This window comes from Temnothorax longispinosus, chromosome 10 (genome assembly GCF_030848805.1).
Source record: "Temnothorax longispinosus isolate EJ_2023e chromosome 10, Tlon_JGU_v1, whole genome shotgun sequence".
In the NCBI taxonomy this organism is placed as follows: Eukaryota; Metazoa; Arthropoda; class Insecta; order Hymenoptera; family Formicidae; genus Temnothorax; species Temnothorax longispinosus.
In genome coordinates, this window is record NC_092367.1 from 8,373,165 (window position 1) to 8,390,626 (window position 17,462).

At 37.0% G+C, this 17,462-nt stretch overlaps 1 protein-coding gene and 2 long non-coding RNA genes across 3 annotated transcripts in view; 1 reads left to right on the plus strand and 2 right to left on the minus strand.

The window, feature by feature from the left end:
- The window catches only part of LOC139820274 (uncharacterized), a 153,035-nt gene that overhangs the window by 87,192 nt on the left and 48,381 nt on the right, over positions 1-17,462 (minus strand). The gene's annotated exons all lie outside the window — the stretch shown is intronic.
- On the minus strand, positions 1,418-3,006 carry LOC139820273 (uncharacterized). Its single transcript, XR_011733932.1, has 3 exons — positions 2,669-3,006; positions 2,444-2,580; positions 1,418-2,174 (listed from the first exon to the last, which is right to left on the minus strand). It is a non-coding gene; the product is annotated as an uncharacterized lncRNA (long non-coding RNA).
- Positions 9,668-16,983, plus strand: LOC139820223 (uncharacterized). The gene is made up of 4 exons (XM_071790366.1): positions 9,668-9,803; positions 10,038-10,240; positions 10,364-11,520; positions 15,366-16,983. Exons 1-3 carry the CDS (start codon positions 9,668-9,670, stop codon positions 11,207-11,209), a joined length of 1,185 nt encoding a protein of 394 aa, XP_071646467.1. The 3' UTR covers positions 11,210-11,520; positions 15,366-16,983.

Consider the following 17,462-nt stretch of genomic DNA (forward strand, 5'->3'; position numbering starts at 1 on the left):
TAACAACATATACACTACTATGCGTGTACTTGGCGCCTTTCTTTACCTTTTTTTTAAAAAAGGTAATTTTGTACTGATATCACGCCTTTTTGTAGTATTACGCATTGTATAAACAGTATGTACAGGGTGTTATTTCGAGGTATAATACTACCACTTTGTTTTTTTCGAGGTAACAACATAATACATATGTACTACTATGCGTGTACTTGGCGCATTTTTTTACCTTTTTTTTAAAAAGGTAATTTTGTACGGATATCACGCCTTTTTGTAGTGTTACGCATCTTAATCTTAACAGAAAAAAATTACACCTTATAAAGAAATGTGTCTGAAGTTGTAAATATATATATATACACATTGCCGGACATTGCTTTTATGTAAAATATGCATGTATATTACGTTGCTTGTATAAATTATTTCTTACCAACTTTTTCCAAAAATAATATATAAATACCTTTAGCACCTGTAGGCCATCGTTTATTTTCTATAATTTTTCCATCATCAAATTCAATCCAAAATGTCCTTTCTCTACACATACTTGTATAATGAAGATATTGTCTCAGAGATATCGCAATATATCGACAATATAACCTTCACTCACAGATATGATGAGATTGTAAGCTATTTGCGAAATAGCTTATGAGCCACGAACAACGACGAAATACTATTAATAATAACAACAGAGAGAATTCTTCTCTGCTATTAATCCCACAATGTATTTGTCAACAAAGCGTAGGAACCGGTAACGCGTACGCGGAACGCAACAACCACGAATAATGTAATCAACGACGACGTGATAGGCGACGTGATCGACAGCAACGTGATCGATGGTGACATGATCGGCGGCGACGTTATCGGCGTGTATAGATAGAGCCTTTAGGGCTGCATTCAAAAACTATATTCGAGTGCACACCGCATCGCTTTATCTTGTTACTAAAAATTGAACAAGGACAGGGACCGTATTCTCGAGCCTGCCCTAATGATTTTCGTGTGCGACTTTCTATTTGAAAAACATTGAATTTCGCATGCGAGTTTCATGAAAACGATTCGAGAATAAGGCTCCAGAACGACGCTGGTGTGTATTCGAATGACCTAGTTTACACCGATCTCTTGATACGCGTATCAAACCAATAATCAAACTAATTTACTAGTTATTTACTATTTAATACGCGTATCAAGTGATCAATATAAACTAGGCCAGAGTGAAGTTTTCGAATATAGTCTGAAAGGCTCTCTACCCTATAAGGGTATTCCACGCTTTTAAACACTTTACCCGCCATCGTCGCCGATTTCATTCCAGACTTTGTATAACAAACAGTGGCAAATACTGGCCGTATTGTCCTCTGAAAAGAGGCAGGAGCCAACGAAACCACCGTTTCATACTGATTGTGAGAGAAATCGCGAAAGTACAAATGGTAAGTACTGTCTTTTCAATATATATTTCACATAATTTCACATAATTACAATATATAAAAAATTTAATTCATATTATATGTATTTAATTCATAAAATTTCTTATACAATTTTATTATTTTACAGTTCGCAGACCAAGAGGCAGAGCCGCGGGGATACGACGCCAAGAAGAAAGGTTCATGGCCTTCTTATATAAATTGTCATCACCCAATTACCATTGGGGTAGACGAGGCAGAGGCAGACGTTGAGAGCAACAGGATTTAATCTTTGTCTCTATATAATCTCTATATAATGTCTCTATATAATGTCTCTGTATAATATCTATATATAATAATGTCTCTATATAATTAATAAAAAATTTGTATCTCTATAATCTTTGTCTCTATATAATCTCTATATAATGTCTCTATATAATCTCTATATATATAATGTCTCTATATAATCTATATATATATATATATATATATATATATATTATCAAATCCTCTTGATTCAAAACGATCTTGATTACTTTTATTAATTTGTATGTAGCTGTTTTGAGACAAATTAGTTGTTTCGACGCTCTCAGGTTGTACAGGTAATTTATCCTCGAGAAAGTCGAATAGGGATATTTTTCCGCTGCTTGGTTTACTGTCCTCGGTTTTCTTTTCCCGTTTGCCACGCGACTCTCGTGGTTCCAATAATACCAGCTTTAAATGGCAATCCTTGACCTATATCTCCCAAAATTAAGTCACCATCTAATTCTCTTTCATCAACAGCTACGTCTAAAAATAAAATAATGTATTAATATGATATTATGGCTACGGTCAACGTGACACTACAAATGCTTCGAAGCATTCCTCTTCTCTTTTCTTTCAATGAAGAAAGAAGGAGAAGAAGAACGCTCCAGAGCATTTGTATCACGTTGACCGTAGCCTATATATCAAGATATATATATATATCTTTCAGCAACGTGCACAACTTCATTTGAGGTTATAATTGGGTACAACATTCATCGCACGATACTATTTATAATTGCAAATCGGAAACGTACCTCGAGTTCAGCTCTTCTGCGATCAACGAAGTCGGGATCGAACGTGTCAGTCGTCACTTTCTGCCAAGCGTAGAGAACCTTCTTTTCCGGCAGCGATGGTAACACGATGGGTGCGTTCAGCCGAATACTCCGCTAGCCTAGCAACGTGAGCAGTCGCTCGTTTCCTCTCCTTTTAATCCATTGGGTCAAAAGAGAGGAAACGAGCGAAAACGAGCGACTGCTCACGATTGCTAGGCTAGCGGAGTATCGGCTGAACGCACCCAATGTAGGGATACGAAATCTCCAGATAAGCACGAAGCAATTCAATTCAGTATATCGCCGGCACGATTACGGTGTTACTGCCGTTTCGCGTACGCGCGTATGCGCGCGTTGTCGCACCTTACCTCGCGACGCGTAATAAAGAGTCACACGGTCGGTCTCGCTCCGCGCGTACTACCGTGTCTCTCGATCGATCGAGATAGGTTAACTGATCAGATGATGAACTGACTGACAGGAGACATCGAATTCAAGCTTGATTCATAAGAATCGACTTAAAAATTCCCTAGCGGCACTTTCTGCCAAGCGTAGAGAACCTTCTTTTCCGGCAGCGGTGGTAATACGATGTAAGGATACGAAATCTCTCCAGATAAACATGAAGGAATTGACTCAATATATATTATATAAGTATATACCTAATTTACCTAAATAGAAATCTTCCTCCTGACCGATAAGTCTATCGACCTAATTTCGAAATACGCGCGCGATATCGAAACTGGCGATACCTGCGCCGCCAGCGTCGAAAAAGTGAAAGTGACGTTTCTGATTATGACGTCATCATACAAGAACGTCGGCGTTAGAAGTATACGTATCTTAAAAATAAATTTTCACATTTGGACTTTGCGTCGCAATATCTCCGCTCGTAGGGCACGTAGCGGAATATTATGAGAGAAACCCCCCCCTAATTGCACCCCAAGCTATCGATCAAGTCTACTTAGAACTTGATCCGTTCACTCGTTATCGAGATCTCAACATCGCGGGTACTCGCAACCCGTCGCGTCGCGTAAAAGAGTCACGGTCGGTCTCGCTCCGCGTGTACTTGGCGCGAGACACTACCGTGTCTCTTGATACTGCCGCTAGGGAATTTTTAAGTCGATTCTTATGAATCAAGCTTGAATTCGATGTCTAGGTGCCCCAGGTTGCCGATGACAAGGTTCACATAGTGCGCTTCATAGTTTTCGGTATTCAGGTGTATTAATACCTTGAATTCGATGTCCACGTGTTCCAGGTTGCTGATGTCGGGTTCCAGATAGTGCGCTCTATAGTTTTCGGTGTCCAGGTATAATAATACGTTGAATTCGATGTCTAGGTGTCCCACGTTTTCGATGACAAGGTCCACATAGTGCGCTTTGTAGTTTTCGGTGTCTACGTGTATTAATACCTCGAATTCGATATCTACGTGTCCTACATTCAGATTTAAAGTTATTAATACACGTAGACACCAAAAACTACAAAGCGCACTATGTGGACCTTGTCATCGGCAACCTGGGACACGTAGACATCGAATTCGAGGTATTATTACATCTAGACACCGAAAACTACGGAGCGCGCTATCTGGACCTCGTCATTAGCAACCTGAGACACCTAGACATCAATTTCAAGATATTAATACACGTAGACACCGACAACTACGGAGCGCACTATGTGGACCTCGTCATCGGCAACCTGGGACACCTAGACATCGAATTCAAGGTATTAATACACGTAGACACCGAAAACTACGGAGCTCACTATCTAGACATTGTCATCGGCAACCTGGGACACCTAGACATTGCATTCAACGTATTATTACACCTGGACACCAAAAACTATATAGCGCACTATCTGGATCTCGTCATCGGCAACCTGGGACACGTGGACATCGAATTCAAGGTATTAATACACGTAGACACCGAAAACTACGAAGCGCACTATGTGGACCTTGTCATCGGCAACCTGGAACACCTAGACATCGAATTCAACGTACGATTACACCTGGACACCGAAAACTATGAAGCGCACTATCTGGATCTTGTCATCGGCAACCTGGGACACGTGGACATCGAATTCAAGATATTAATACACGTAGACACCGAAAACTACGGAGCGCACTATGTGGACCTCGTCATCGGCAACCTGGGACACCTAGACATCGAATTCAACGTACGATTACACATGGACACCGAAAACTATGAAGCGCACTATCTGGATCCCGTCATCGGCAACCTGGGACACGTGGACATCGAATTCAAGGTATTAATACACGTAGACACCGAAAACTACGGAGCGCACTATGTGGATCTCGTCATCGGCAACCTGGGACACGTAGACATCGAATTCAACGTATTATTACACCTGGACACCGAAAACTATGAAGCGCACTATCTGGACCTCGTCATCGGCAACCTGGGATACCTAGACATCGAATTCAAGCTTGATTCATAAGAATCGACTTAAAAATTCCCTAGCGGCACTTTCTGCCAAGCGTAGAGAACCTTCTTTTCCGTTGACTTAATAAATATATATTATATCAAGCTTGATTCATAAGAATCGACTTAAAAATTCCCTAGCGGCACTTTCTGCCAAGCGTAGAGCGTAGAGAACCTTCTTTTCCGTTGACTCAATATATATTATATATTACCTAATTTACCTAAATAAAAATCTTCCTCCTGACCGATAAGTCTATCGACCTAATTTTGAAATACGCGCGCGATATCGAAACTGGCGATACCTGCGCCGCCAGCGTCGAAAAAAGTGAAAGTGACGTTTCTGATTATGACGTCATCATACAAGATCGGCGTTAGGAGGAGGAGGAGGAGGAGTATCTTAAAAATAAATTTTCCCATTTGGACTTTGCGTCGCAATATCTCCGCTCGTAGGGCACGTAGCGAAATATTATGAGAGAAACCCCCCCCTAATTGGACCCCAAGCTATCGATCAAGCCTACTTAGAACTTGATCCGTTCACTCGTTATCGAGATCTCACATCTCGGGTACTCGCAACCCGTCGCGTTAAAAGAGTCACGGTCGGTCTCGCTCCGCGTGTACTTGGCGCGAGACACTACGTGTCTCTTGTTTATATTAATCACATACATATAAGTGTGAGAAAGCATATATGGTACAAAATAATTTCAATATTCAAATTATTGTAATAATAAAGAAATCAATTATTTACATTTTCTTCTGTGTGTGTATGTGTGATGTTATTGACAATATAGTTTCTTTGCACGTTTACATTTTTTTTGCAGATTTTTTTACACACTTAATTTTCACGAGTGTAATGTCAAATACAGACAAGATTTTTGTTTATCTGTTATAAGCGTTATTTTGAATGCAAGATTTTAATAATCAAACGTTTTTAATATATTTAATATATTTAATAACATCACACATACACACACAGAAGAAAATGTAGATAATTGATTTCTTTATTATTATTACAATAATTTGAATATTGAAATTATTTTATACCATATGCTTTCTAATACTTATATGTATATAATTAATAACAATATATTAATAACAAATAATAAATTAAGGGCGTATTCTGGTTTGAAAGGTCTTAAAAATAAGTATTTTTTATACATAGGAATTTTTTATAGGGAAACAAAGAAAGCGAATAACGTTAAACTTTGCATGTTTTTTAACCTTATTTTAAGAATATATTTTTATTTTTTAAGTAAGAAAAATGCTCTTCTTTTCTATGTTATATCCTGATCACTAGAAGGTGTAAATGACAGACAGAGTAAATGATTCTAGCTGTTCTATAGGTATCAGAAACCCAAAAACCAAAAATTTTCTTATTCAGAATAAGTGTGGCTATTGTCTGAACTAGAATAAACATATATTATACGTTTATTAGTTTTTTTCTTTTAATAAAATATTTAATAAAATAATTTTTTCTTTTAACAAAATTTTGAAAAAAGTTATAATATTTTTAATAATATAAGAGAAATAAGACCGTTTTATGATCGTTATACAATCAATCAATATTAATAAGCCGTGTACGATCCGAGTTTGGATCTTAATAGCCTAATAATATTTTTTGTGTATTACACGTATATTTTTTTCAATCTAATAAATTGCGCGCCGACTAACTTGTCAGACTTACAACACAGCTCCTGTTGGAGTAATAAAAATTCTTTACTATTATTTAAATCGATTTAATTAGAAGGGTGTGAGGGGGATTTTATTAATCCAATAGGAGCTGTGTTGTAAGTCTGACAAGTTAGTCGACGCGTAGTTGATTAAAGTTGGAAAAACATGTAAATATATAGTATATAAAAAATATTAGGCTACTATAAAATCTAAGCTCAGATCGTAAATGGTTTATTTAATATTGATTAATAATATTTTTGATAAAAAGGCTGCCTAGAACCTAGAATGGAAATATTGGTTTAGTTCTAGTTCAGACGATAGCCACATATACTTCTTCTGATTAAGAAAATTTTAGCTTTTTGCGTTTTAGATACCTAAAACAGCTAGAATTATTTACACCGTCTGTCATTTATGGTAACCAGGATATAACAAAAAAGAAGAGCATTTTTGTTACTTAAAAAATAAAAATAAATTTTTAAAATAAGGTGAAGAAAACATGCAAAGTTTAACGTTATTCACTTTCTTATTCAGAATTTCTTCGTTTCCCTATAAAAAGTTCCTGAAAAATATATATTTTAAAGATCTTTTAAATCAGAATACCTCCGTTAATAAATAATTTTTTACATTCTTTTCCTGACGGAAGAGATTTTACCACTTCTCAATATAAATATAAATTTATCTCTTGTTATGGTTTTATTCGATTATTCCGGCGTTTTTATATTTGTGATTTAATTAGATTATTGTTTACTTTGTTTATATTATATTAGGTGATTGTTTAATGTTTTAGTTTAGACTAATATTTAATGTTTTAGTATGTAAACTTGAACATTAATTATCATGTTTTTTTATATTTATCTTCTTCTATCGTAGTAATCCTTTCCGAAGAAGACTAAGTACAGTCGAAACGTTAACCATGTGTATTGTTTATTTAAGAAATTGTTTTTATTTTAATCCAATATCTCTCTGTTGTTGCTCGTGGCCGCTTATAAACATTAATAGCTAATATAAATTTAATAAGAGTAAAAAGAACATTATAAACTACTTTTTTTTCGATATAGTTAATATGTAATTATTGTTATGCATTTAAATATTAAATTTAAATACTATTATGCTAAAGTAAAGGTTTTTAAAGTAAGACTTTTTTTGATATAAGAGCATATTGGCCAGAACGGGGATTTCTATGCATTACATTTACGAATTTTAGTTTTTATGTTTATAAATATTTTTTTAATTAATTATATTTGCAATCTTTATATTTATATAAATTTTAAATATATATATATATATATATATATATATATATATATATAATATTTATTTATTTATTTATTTATAAATATAAAAATTGAAATTTGTAAATATAAACGTAAATGTAACGTATAGCGCATCGTCGATTTGCCAACTCGAGACTCGGCGAGACGCGAGGAGCGATACCCGAAATGCATGGCATCGTGGCATAGCCAGCGTGTGCTAAGCAGCTACGTCACAGCTCAAGCGAGAAAGAGACAGCAGATCGTATGTCTGCCCTTCTCTCCCCGCTCGAAGCTTGCCGAGTGCCGAGTCAGCCGACTGGCATATCCCCTCCATCTGAGTAGTTTGGACACAAACCATAGCACGGACACGAACCATGTGTGTACCGTTACCGAGCGTAACGACGTAGTTGACGTCCACTTTCTCAGGCGGCGCGTCAGTATACGTCCGCTGGAACGGAATGATCCCGGTGGCCGCTCTCAGGTTTCTCTCTGGTGCAACCTATCTCTCTCGCCCTGTTTAAGTTTGTCGCCACGAGCGCGCTCTAGTGTTTTATGTAGTCAGTACGTTTGTGATCTCAGAGAGAACGATGTGTTAAATATACTTTGGAAGAAAGAAGATTTTGTTCTCTTGTTTTCCTCACCCAACCGAAATTTCCAATAGGTTACGGGCCTAGCACGCTTCCGCTGTGCTAACTAATTGCCTTTTTCTTTGCGAGCGATATAAGTAGGCAAAGAAAGGGGAAAGAAGAGCGAGGCTTAAGAAAATTCTAGAAGGCCACGAGGCCGCTGAAACCGAGGAAAACTGCGATTCAGAAATAGAAATTGTCTCAACGGATGGGTAAAGTATAACATAAAGGCTATTGCTTGATATAATCAATAAACGCGTAAATATTTAAGAAAAAAAAAATAAGGAAAATGCAATTGTGTAAAAGGTTAATTGTACGAAAATAAAAATATGGTAGGCACATTGGTATGCAGAGACCGATGAAAGACAATGAATCAAGCATATATTCAGAACAAAATAGATATATGTAACTTAGACGAGTGATATCGTAAGACGAAAGTGTGTGCGTTTTGTTTTATTATCGATGCTGTAGTGGACTCATGGAATTCGAGAGAGTTCGGTGTCGTCGGGTGGGTTCTAGTGTTGATACAGCGCGGTACGGGCTTCTGCATGCCGGTGTTTTTTTTTGTTTTGCGTCTGTGTGTGGGACAGCGTTGCGATCATTAAACGAACGGAATCATTAAGGAATAAGAAGGAAACGAACGAGCATTCAATTGAATAGTAAATCAAATAGATTATTTTATTTACGGCAGTACTAAAATAACAAAACGATTAGACGAAAAACGATCTGGTACAATAGTTTACAAGAACGTAATCAATATAAATCAATAAATGTTAATTATTTAATTATTTTAATTTTTGTTTTGAAAACCGTCGTAAATGAACCAGTCACTTGTTAAACAGAGAGAGAGAAAACGAAAGCTTGCGAGGGATCCAGAAAACAACGAGTAATAATAAATAGCGTTGATTTTAAGATTTGAATCAGCTTTAGACACAGAAACCTGCTTCTCGGGTGATTGGATTCTCTGTCTCAGTTGTGTTCACTGTGGAGAGGATTCTTGTCACTAGAATCATTACAGAAGTGTGTGATAGTAGCATGCATGAAAGTGTGATTTGTTTCGAATTTTCGGTGCTTGCTGTGCGGCATCGAAATTTAGAAGCATAGTCTCCGATCTGTCAGAACAGGAACTATAAAGAGGCATTACGACGTGTTGCGACTGCGACATTTGAACGAAAGGTAAATAATCGTGTTTTTACAGAGGAAAACGATACTTTTGTAGTGGCGGAAGATAATATGGCAGATAGCGAGCAAAACCGAGAGGACGGCGACGGTTCACAAAAACCAAAAGGTCAAGTGACTACTGCGGCTATTATGGAAAACTTCGAAGCTCAAGCCTCAGATGAGATTCACGAACACGGTCAGAACTCAGGTAAAATTAGCGAGATTGTTCGGAACATGCCTTGTTTAATCTCGATGGATAACGAATCACAGGGTATTAAGAATATCTAATCTTTACAAAGAACAACGAACAGAAAATCAACGAAACTGTAACAAACAGTTGATTCAAATAATAATATAATAATAACTAAACGAATAGTGTAAAAGTAACGATAAATCAAACTTGAACAAATCTGCTAATTCTTCTTTGTGTCTAATCTCGCAGGAAAAGAGGATTCCAGTAAACTAACACAAAAATATATAGCCCTACAGGACATGCTGAATCGAACAATCCAGATGCAACAAGAAGCTAAAACTGAGTTTGGAAAATTATTGAAAGCTAAACAGGTGGAAACGACTAGTGAGAAAGCAGTTAAAAGAATCGATCAATCAAAGCCGCGAATAACGTCAATTGTCAATATGCCAGCGGTAAACTCTTTAACACCCGAATTTCGAAATTCAGTAGTTTCAGAAGATATGATTAGAAACATTTTCCGTGAAGAACTAAACAAACTAAACTTAGACACAAACATTCCGAAAAATTTTGCTTAGGAAAAGGAACAAACCACGCAAGCTAACAATTCGAATATGGCTGATCAAATAAAAGAAGCTATTCGAATCGAGGTTGTCAATAAAAACAATAGCACGAAAAGAGATTACAAGCTAGGTCCCCAAGTAAAGCTTGAACACTTTTATGAATTTTTCAAGTCAGAATTGCGTACCAACGATTTACTTTACGTTATAGACGAGAAAATAGCTCCCCCAAAAGGAACAAACGATCAAATTAAAGAAAAACATTTACACAGTGTTAGAGATATTCTAATTAATCAAATTGATCAGACATATCACTCTAAGATTCTAAGTATTCAAGATCCTAAACAAATTCTTAACGTGTTGAAAGAGTTTAAACGATGCGAGACAAATTTAACCAGTGTTAGCATAAGACGGCAATTGCATTCTATGGAATACAAAGAAAACAAGTCTGCGATGAAATTCTGGGATCGGTTCGAAGAGTTGATACGAAGTTATGAAAATATTCCGGATTCAACTACGCTCTCTGACGAGGAAAAACGAGACGCCTTTTATAATGCAATATTGCCTGTTTTCCCAGAAGTCCAAACACTCGACTTTATGTTAAAAAATCAAACGGGTAAAGGACTAACCTACAACGGACTTAAATCATTTATAGTTGAAGCCGAAGCTAATCGAGCAAATGCAACTACTTCAAAGAAGACTGTATCTGTTTTCTCGGCAGCACGTTCGAAACGATGGGTGAACAAACGATGCTACGAATGCGATGACTATGGTCATCTTCAAAAGGACTGCCCGAGAAAAGGGCGAGGTCTTAAAAAATGCTATGAATGCAACAAATTTGGCAGATTGCTGGCAAAGGCTTAACAAGTCAGGTCAAGGACGCGGAGGAAAACGACGTGATGAAAATGGAAGATATGATCAAAGATTACATTCCAATAATAAACAATCTTTCAAGCCTCAGAGCCAAAGAAACCAGTTCAAAAATTACAACAAACAGCGAGGAACATTTAATAGAAACAACAGAGGGCGTACGAACGGGAACAAGAGCTTAAACAAATGGAATAAAACTAATCCCAACGGCGGTAACCAGCGTCAACAATCCTAAACTGGAGCGAACACGGTCCCAAAGGCGAATTTTGCATCCCAGGCAAATGACAAAGAAAACATGGAGAAAGGTATGTATAATGTTTTATTTTCACTTACAACCGGGAGAGAGACGATTGTAGAAGAACCTAACGACTGTACAGAAAATATTCAGTCTACCACCTTCGTGGCGGACTCGGGAGCCACTGAACATTTGACTTTCTCAAAAGACTTTCTTAAAAACTTTAGCGATGTAGGGATTAGTATAATTAAATGTGCAAATAAAGACGAAAAGGCAAATTTACTTACAGAAGGTCAGGGACACTTGTATTTACTTACTAACACGAAAAATAAAAGAGCCTTTGTATTGAATAATGTCATTTACTCTAAATCACTATCAGAAAATTTGTTATCTTTACGACGCTTTGCGGAGGCCGGGTGGAACATACACTTGGACAATAAACGAATTGATATTTATGACCCCGAAACAAATGAAACATTTATTTCGGGCATATACGATAGTCCTTATTGGATAATTGAATTCGAAATCAACAAAAAACAGGATTTGAACGATGGGCAACGATTTCACGAGCTTTTGCCCACAGTAAACTTAGCTACAAATGCTGAGGAAAGATCAGTAAAAGAACAAATGCATGATATCGGGAAGACTTGTGAGTCGAGAACGGAAGTTCAGGGTGAAAGTGAGAAACTAACTGAAGAACGACTCGAATATGAACAAACAGGGAAAATAAAAGAAATAAACAGTCAGGAAACTCAGGAAGAAAAAGACGATGCTGTTAAAATGATTGATCAAACAACCGTTGAAACGACTGTTAAGACTACCGAGAAAACCTCAGAGAAATCAATAATTGAAAAAGATTATCTTAAACGAATAACTTCAAATTTTGATACAACGATTTTGGATAGAAAAATTGTTAATATTGACGAATTGCCCTCGGTTGATTTGTTGGATTGTGATTCACCGTTTACGGATTCTTATAATAATTTTATTAAATCTAATAAAGCAATGTTGTGGCATGTACGTATGGGCCACGCATCCCTTAATTACTTAAAAAAACTTCAAACGATCTGGACTGAAAATGAAGAACTCCAAAAGGTTAAGTTTGGCGATTGCCTTTTAAAAACGAACGAGGACGAGCAAAATGACCGCTGCAGATCATTCACTCTGATTTAATGGGAAAAATTTCCCCGGCAACATACCCTTCAGGTTATCAGTACATTGCAATTTTCATGGATGATTACTCACGAATGGCTATGGCTTATCCGATGAAAAGTAAAGATATGACGGGTCATTGTCTTGAGGAATTCTTGAGAAGTTCTAGAAATCTGTTAGGCAGAAATGAAAAGGTGTGTTATTTGCGATCAGACAAAGGCACAGAATTTACCGGTGGATATACCGACGAAGTGCTATCGCGAGAAGGCATTGAACGGCAGTCAATTTATCCGGACACACCGCAACATAATGGCGCTTCGGAACGCTTTAATCAAACGATACAGAAAAAGATTCGAGCTCTTATGCTAGATTCAAAATTGCCATCGAATATGTGGCATCTAGCTACTGGTGCTGCAGTCTATGTTTATAATAGAACTCCCAGTAAATCTATCAATTACGAGACACCCATTACTAAATTCACATCAGAATACAAAATTGATTTGAATCAAATAAAACAATTTGGATGTCTAGCCTACTGGAGAGTAACACGAAAACCGGAATCAAAATTCTCAGCGCACGGGATACGAGGTGTTCTTGTAGGATACACACCAACGGGTTACCAGTTCTGGAACCCCGAGACGAAGAGATTTTACGAATCAAGAGATATGAGGTTTAACGAAAAATTAGTATACGGAGATAAATTTCGGAAAAACACGAAAGATGTTCCATCCCTGGCGAACAAAGAGTTAACCTTTGAAGAAAAGTTTGAAGAAAAAGCTAAAAGTGACAGCGAAGAACAGTCAAAAACGAAGGGAGAGATAAAAAGAAGTAGAGGAAGACCAAGAAAACGACCTTTAGAAGTGAATGATGAAATTAATAAAAACACTAAACTTAAACCAAACCTTTATGAAAATCCGTATAACACTCGAAGCCGAAAGGTGCGGGACACAAGCTTTGCAGGTATGACTCTGACAACAACAGAAAACGAGTTAATTGAATTTCCAACAATTGAAGAGGAATTTGAGGCAATCGAAAACGAAAATGTAGATAAATTATTGCACACTTCCTTTGCAAAATTAAACGAAGATCCGGTAACGATTGAAGATGCGATGATGTCTGAAGATAAAAAAAACTGGAACGCAGCCATCAAAGATGAACTCAATTCTATGAGTAAGAACAAAGTATGGGAATTAGTAGATCGCCCACAGAATGACGGGTCTGGCAAACAACCTAATATAATCGATTTAAGATGGATATTCAAACGGAAAACGGAGTCGAACGGTAATACAAAATTCAAAGCACGATTGGTAATAAGGGGTTTTAAGGACAGAAACATCTACGATTTGAAGGAAACTTATGCCCCTGTTTCGAGATTAGTTTTGGTCAGGACAGTATTGGTTGTTATAAATTATCTTGATCTCGATGTATGTCAGCTTGATGTTAAAACCGCATTCCTAAACGGGACAATTGATGAAGAGATATTCATGGAAATTCCTAAGGGGGTAATGGTTACGGATGAAACGCGAGAAAAGAAGGTTTGTAAATTGAAAAGAGCACTGTATGGCCTTCGGATTAGTCCAAAACGATGGAATGAGAAATTCACGGAAATAGCTAACTCTTTAGGTTTAATAAGCGATGACCACGATCCGTGTCTTTTCACTTGGTATTTTGAAGACAAAATAGCATTGCTGGTATTGTATGTGGATGATATGCTCATCGCGAGTAACGACAAAGATAAGCTGACTGAAATTAAAAACGAATTGAAGCGAGCTTTTGAAATTTCGGACCTTGGTGAACCCAAAGAATTTTTAGGACTAGAAATCAAACGCGATCGTAAAACTAAAAATTTGAATATTACACAAGAAAAGTATGTAAATCGTATCTTGATTAAATTCGGTTTTGAGAACGCGCATCCACAGAACACACCAATGATTACGAAACAAGTTCAGAATAAAGAACGCAAACAACGCGAAAAGGAAAATCACGATGAGTTCCAAAGACAAGAAAATGTGCTAAACGAAACGACGGTAGATGCCCCGTACCGGGAAGCAGTAGGAAGTCTGCTGTACCTTGCAGGTGCAACAAGACCGGATATAGCTTACTCAGTAAATGTCTTGAGCAGGCATCAGACTAATCCGACAGAATACGAATGGCAAATGGTTAAACGAGTGTTCAGATATTTAAAAGGTACAACGACTGTAGGTTTGAATTACTATGGCCGACGTAATGATCTACTGGCATATTCCGACTCTAGTTTTGCAGACTAAAAACTCGATTTCTACGTGTAGTTATGTCATCCAACTATTCGGTGATACGATTGCATGGAAAACTCAAAAACAGAGTTATGTAGCCTTGTCTACATGCCAAGCCGAATATGTCGCTATGAGCTATGCGTGTCAAGAAATCGTGTCGATAAATAAATCGTTAAATCGAATGCTGAACGATAGTTTTCTCTCTGCCTCATTAATGTGTGATAACAAGGCAGCGGAAACGTGTGCGAAAACAAGTGGGGGAAATAAACTACGACATATGACAGGAATTAAAGAGGACTATGTTAAGGAGTGTGTAAAAGAAAACAAAGTAGAAATAAAATGGGTATCAACTAAAGAACAGTGGGCAGATATAATGACAAAAGCATTATGCTATGAAACCCATGTACGAATGCGAGATAAAATATTAAATTGTGAACGACGGTAAAACACGATGAGAAACGATCGGTTCGAACAAGCACTAATTACTGATATGATCTTTGACTGATTGCAGGAGACTGAGCGGGGAGCATACATACAGGAAACAGTAAACACTAATATGGAAAATTTAGTTTATAGAAATATTCAATAAGTTTATAATATAATTACGGTAGTTCGCGTTTAACGGCAGGATGTAAATGCTTTAATATTTTATTTTTAATTTGTTCTAAAATACATCTTGCGGTTTAGGATATAAATATTTCGAATACAAAGTTTGTATTTAGCCTCGATTGAATAAGAATAATTTTAAGTTTTAATATAAGAAGATAGGTTGACCTCGGGAGGGAGTGTTGGAATGTAAAGGTTGGCAGCACTGCTCGGTGCAACCTATCTCTCTTGCCCTGTTTAAGTTTGTCGCCACGAGCGCGTTCTAGTGTTTTATGTAGTCAGTACGTTTGTGATCTCAGAGAGAACGACGTGTTAAATATACTTTGGAAGAAAGAAGATTTTGTTCTCTTGTTTTCCTCACCCAACCGAAATTTCCAATATGGACAATTTATTTTTAATCTTCCTTCATTTATCTTCCTCCATCCATGTTTCTACTAGTCCTATCACGTCAAAATTCTCCAAATAATCCCATGTTTCCTCACATTTATTAATTAGTCCCGCCACGTTCCAAAAACATATTCTTAATCCTCTTCCTTTTTCCGCCTTATTTTTCTTTTCTCCTTCCTTTCTCACTCTCCTTATCTCCCTCTCCCTGTCCTCTCTCTTCTCTACTCTTTCAGAAAAACATCTCTGCTTTCTAGCATTTCGGTGTTTTCATTCCATTTCCATTCGCAATTGTCAATCCATATTCTTTGATATCCTACCGTTAGTTTCTTCTCCTTTTCTCTCTCTGCTTTAACTATACTCCATAGATGCTTTTGTATCCGCCTCTCTGTTGCCGTCAGATCGTCATCCATAAATATCTTTCTTGCTTTTCCTATCTCCTTCCTCTTTGCCATTATTTCTGTTTTATTCTCCTATCTATTGAATCTGACTAGCGTCATTTTGTATTCTCCCCGGCCAATGATCTGCACTTCGTCCACTTTCACCTTCTTTTTGGTGATTTCTTCTTCAAGGAATTTCTCCATCTTCTCTTTTCTTTTACCTCCATTTTCTACTTTCATTCCTTTTATAATTATATTATTTTTCCTTCTTCTCCTTTCGGCTAATTCAGAGTTTCTTTCCATTTTCTTCATCTTCTTTATTAGTTCACTGCCCCTAGCTTTTTCATCTCCGCTATTCTCCATTTTTTTTACTTTCTCCTTCAACTGTTTTATTCTATTTTCTAAACTCGTTTTTTGCTCTTCCCAAAGCATTTCTCTCATTCTATAATCCTCCCTCAAGTCGTGTATCTCTTTCATTATCTTTTCTTCATCCTTCTTTCTTTCTCTATCTTTCATTATCTTTTCTTTATCCTTCTTTCTTTCTCTATCTTGTTCATCCATTTTCGCTAAAATCTCTTTCAGCATTTTTTCCGCCTCCATGCCTTCTTCTTTCTTTTCCTCTCTTTTTATCTGCTTGTTTGGCGGCGATCTTATCACTCTTTTTTCTTTACTAAAATTTGCTAGTATTTGTTTTTCGGTGTTTTCTGCTATTTTTTTTTCTTCCTCCCTTCCTCTTTTCCTTACGTATTCTATAATTGATCCTTGGCTTCCTGTCTTATCTCTTATTCTTGACAGCTCCTCCGCTTTCGTGGGCCTGCCTCCTGTAATTTTACCTTTTTCTATCGTCCTCTTCTCCTTCTCGTCTTTCTTCAAGTTAATATCTTTTTTCTTGCTCTCCTCCTTCTTCTCGTCCATCTAAATCCTTTTCTTGCTTTTTATCTCTTCAGCACCTCTTTCCTCCTGTCACTCTCTTTTTTATCGACATGCTTTCGTGATACTCCGACTCCGGTTTCTCCGTGTCTGTTTCCGCTTTTATCACCTAACCTCCAAATTGTCGCAGCAACACAGAATCCCCGAACTCGTCTGTAATTCGACTCCTACACTGCCGATTTATATCTGCAGTCAGTCCTGCATATCTGTGCATGCAAACCACTTGAAACAAAGTCGCCCCACGACGAAGGAACGGCAGATAAGCTTGAAAAAACACTGACGCGTTTGACAGGCGTGCTTCTCTCTAC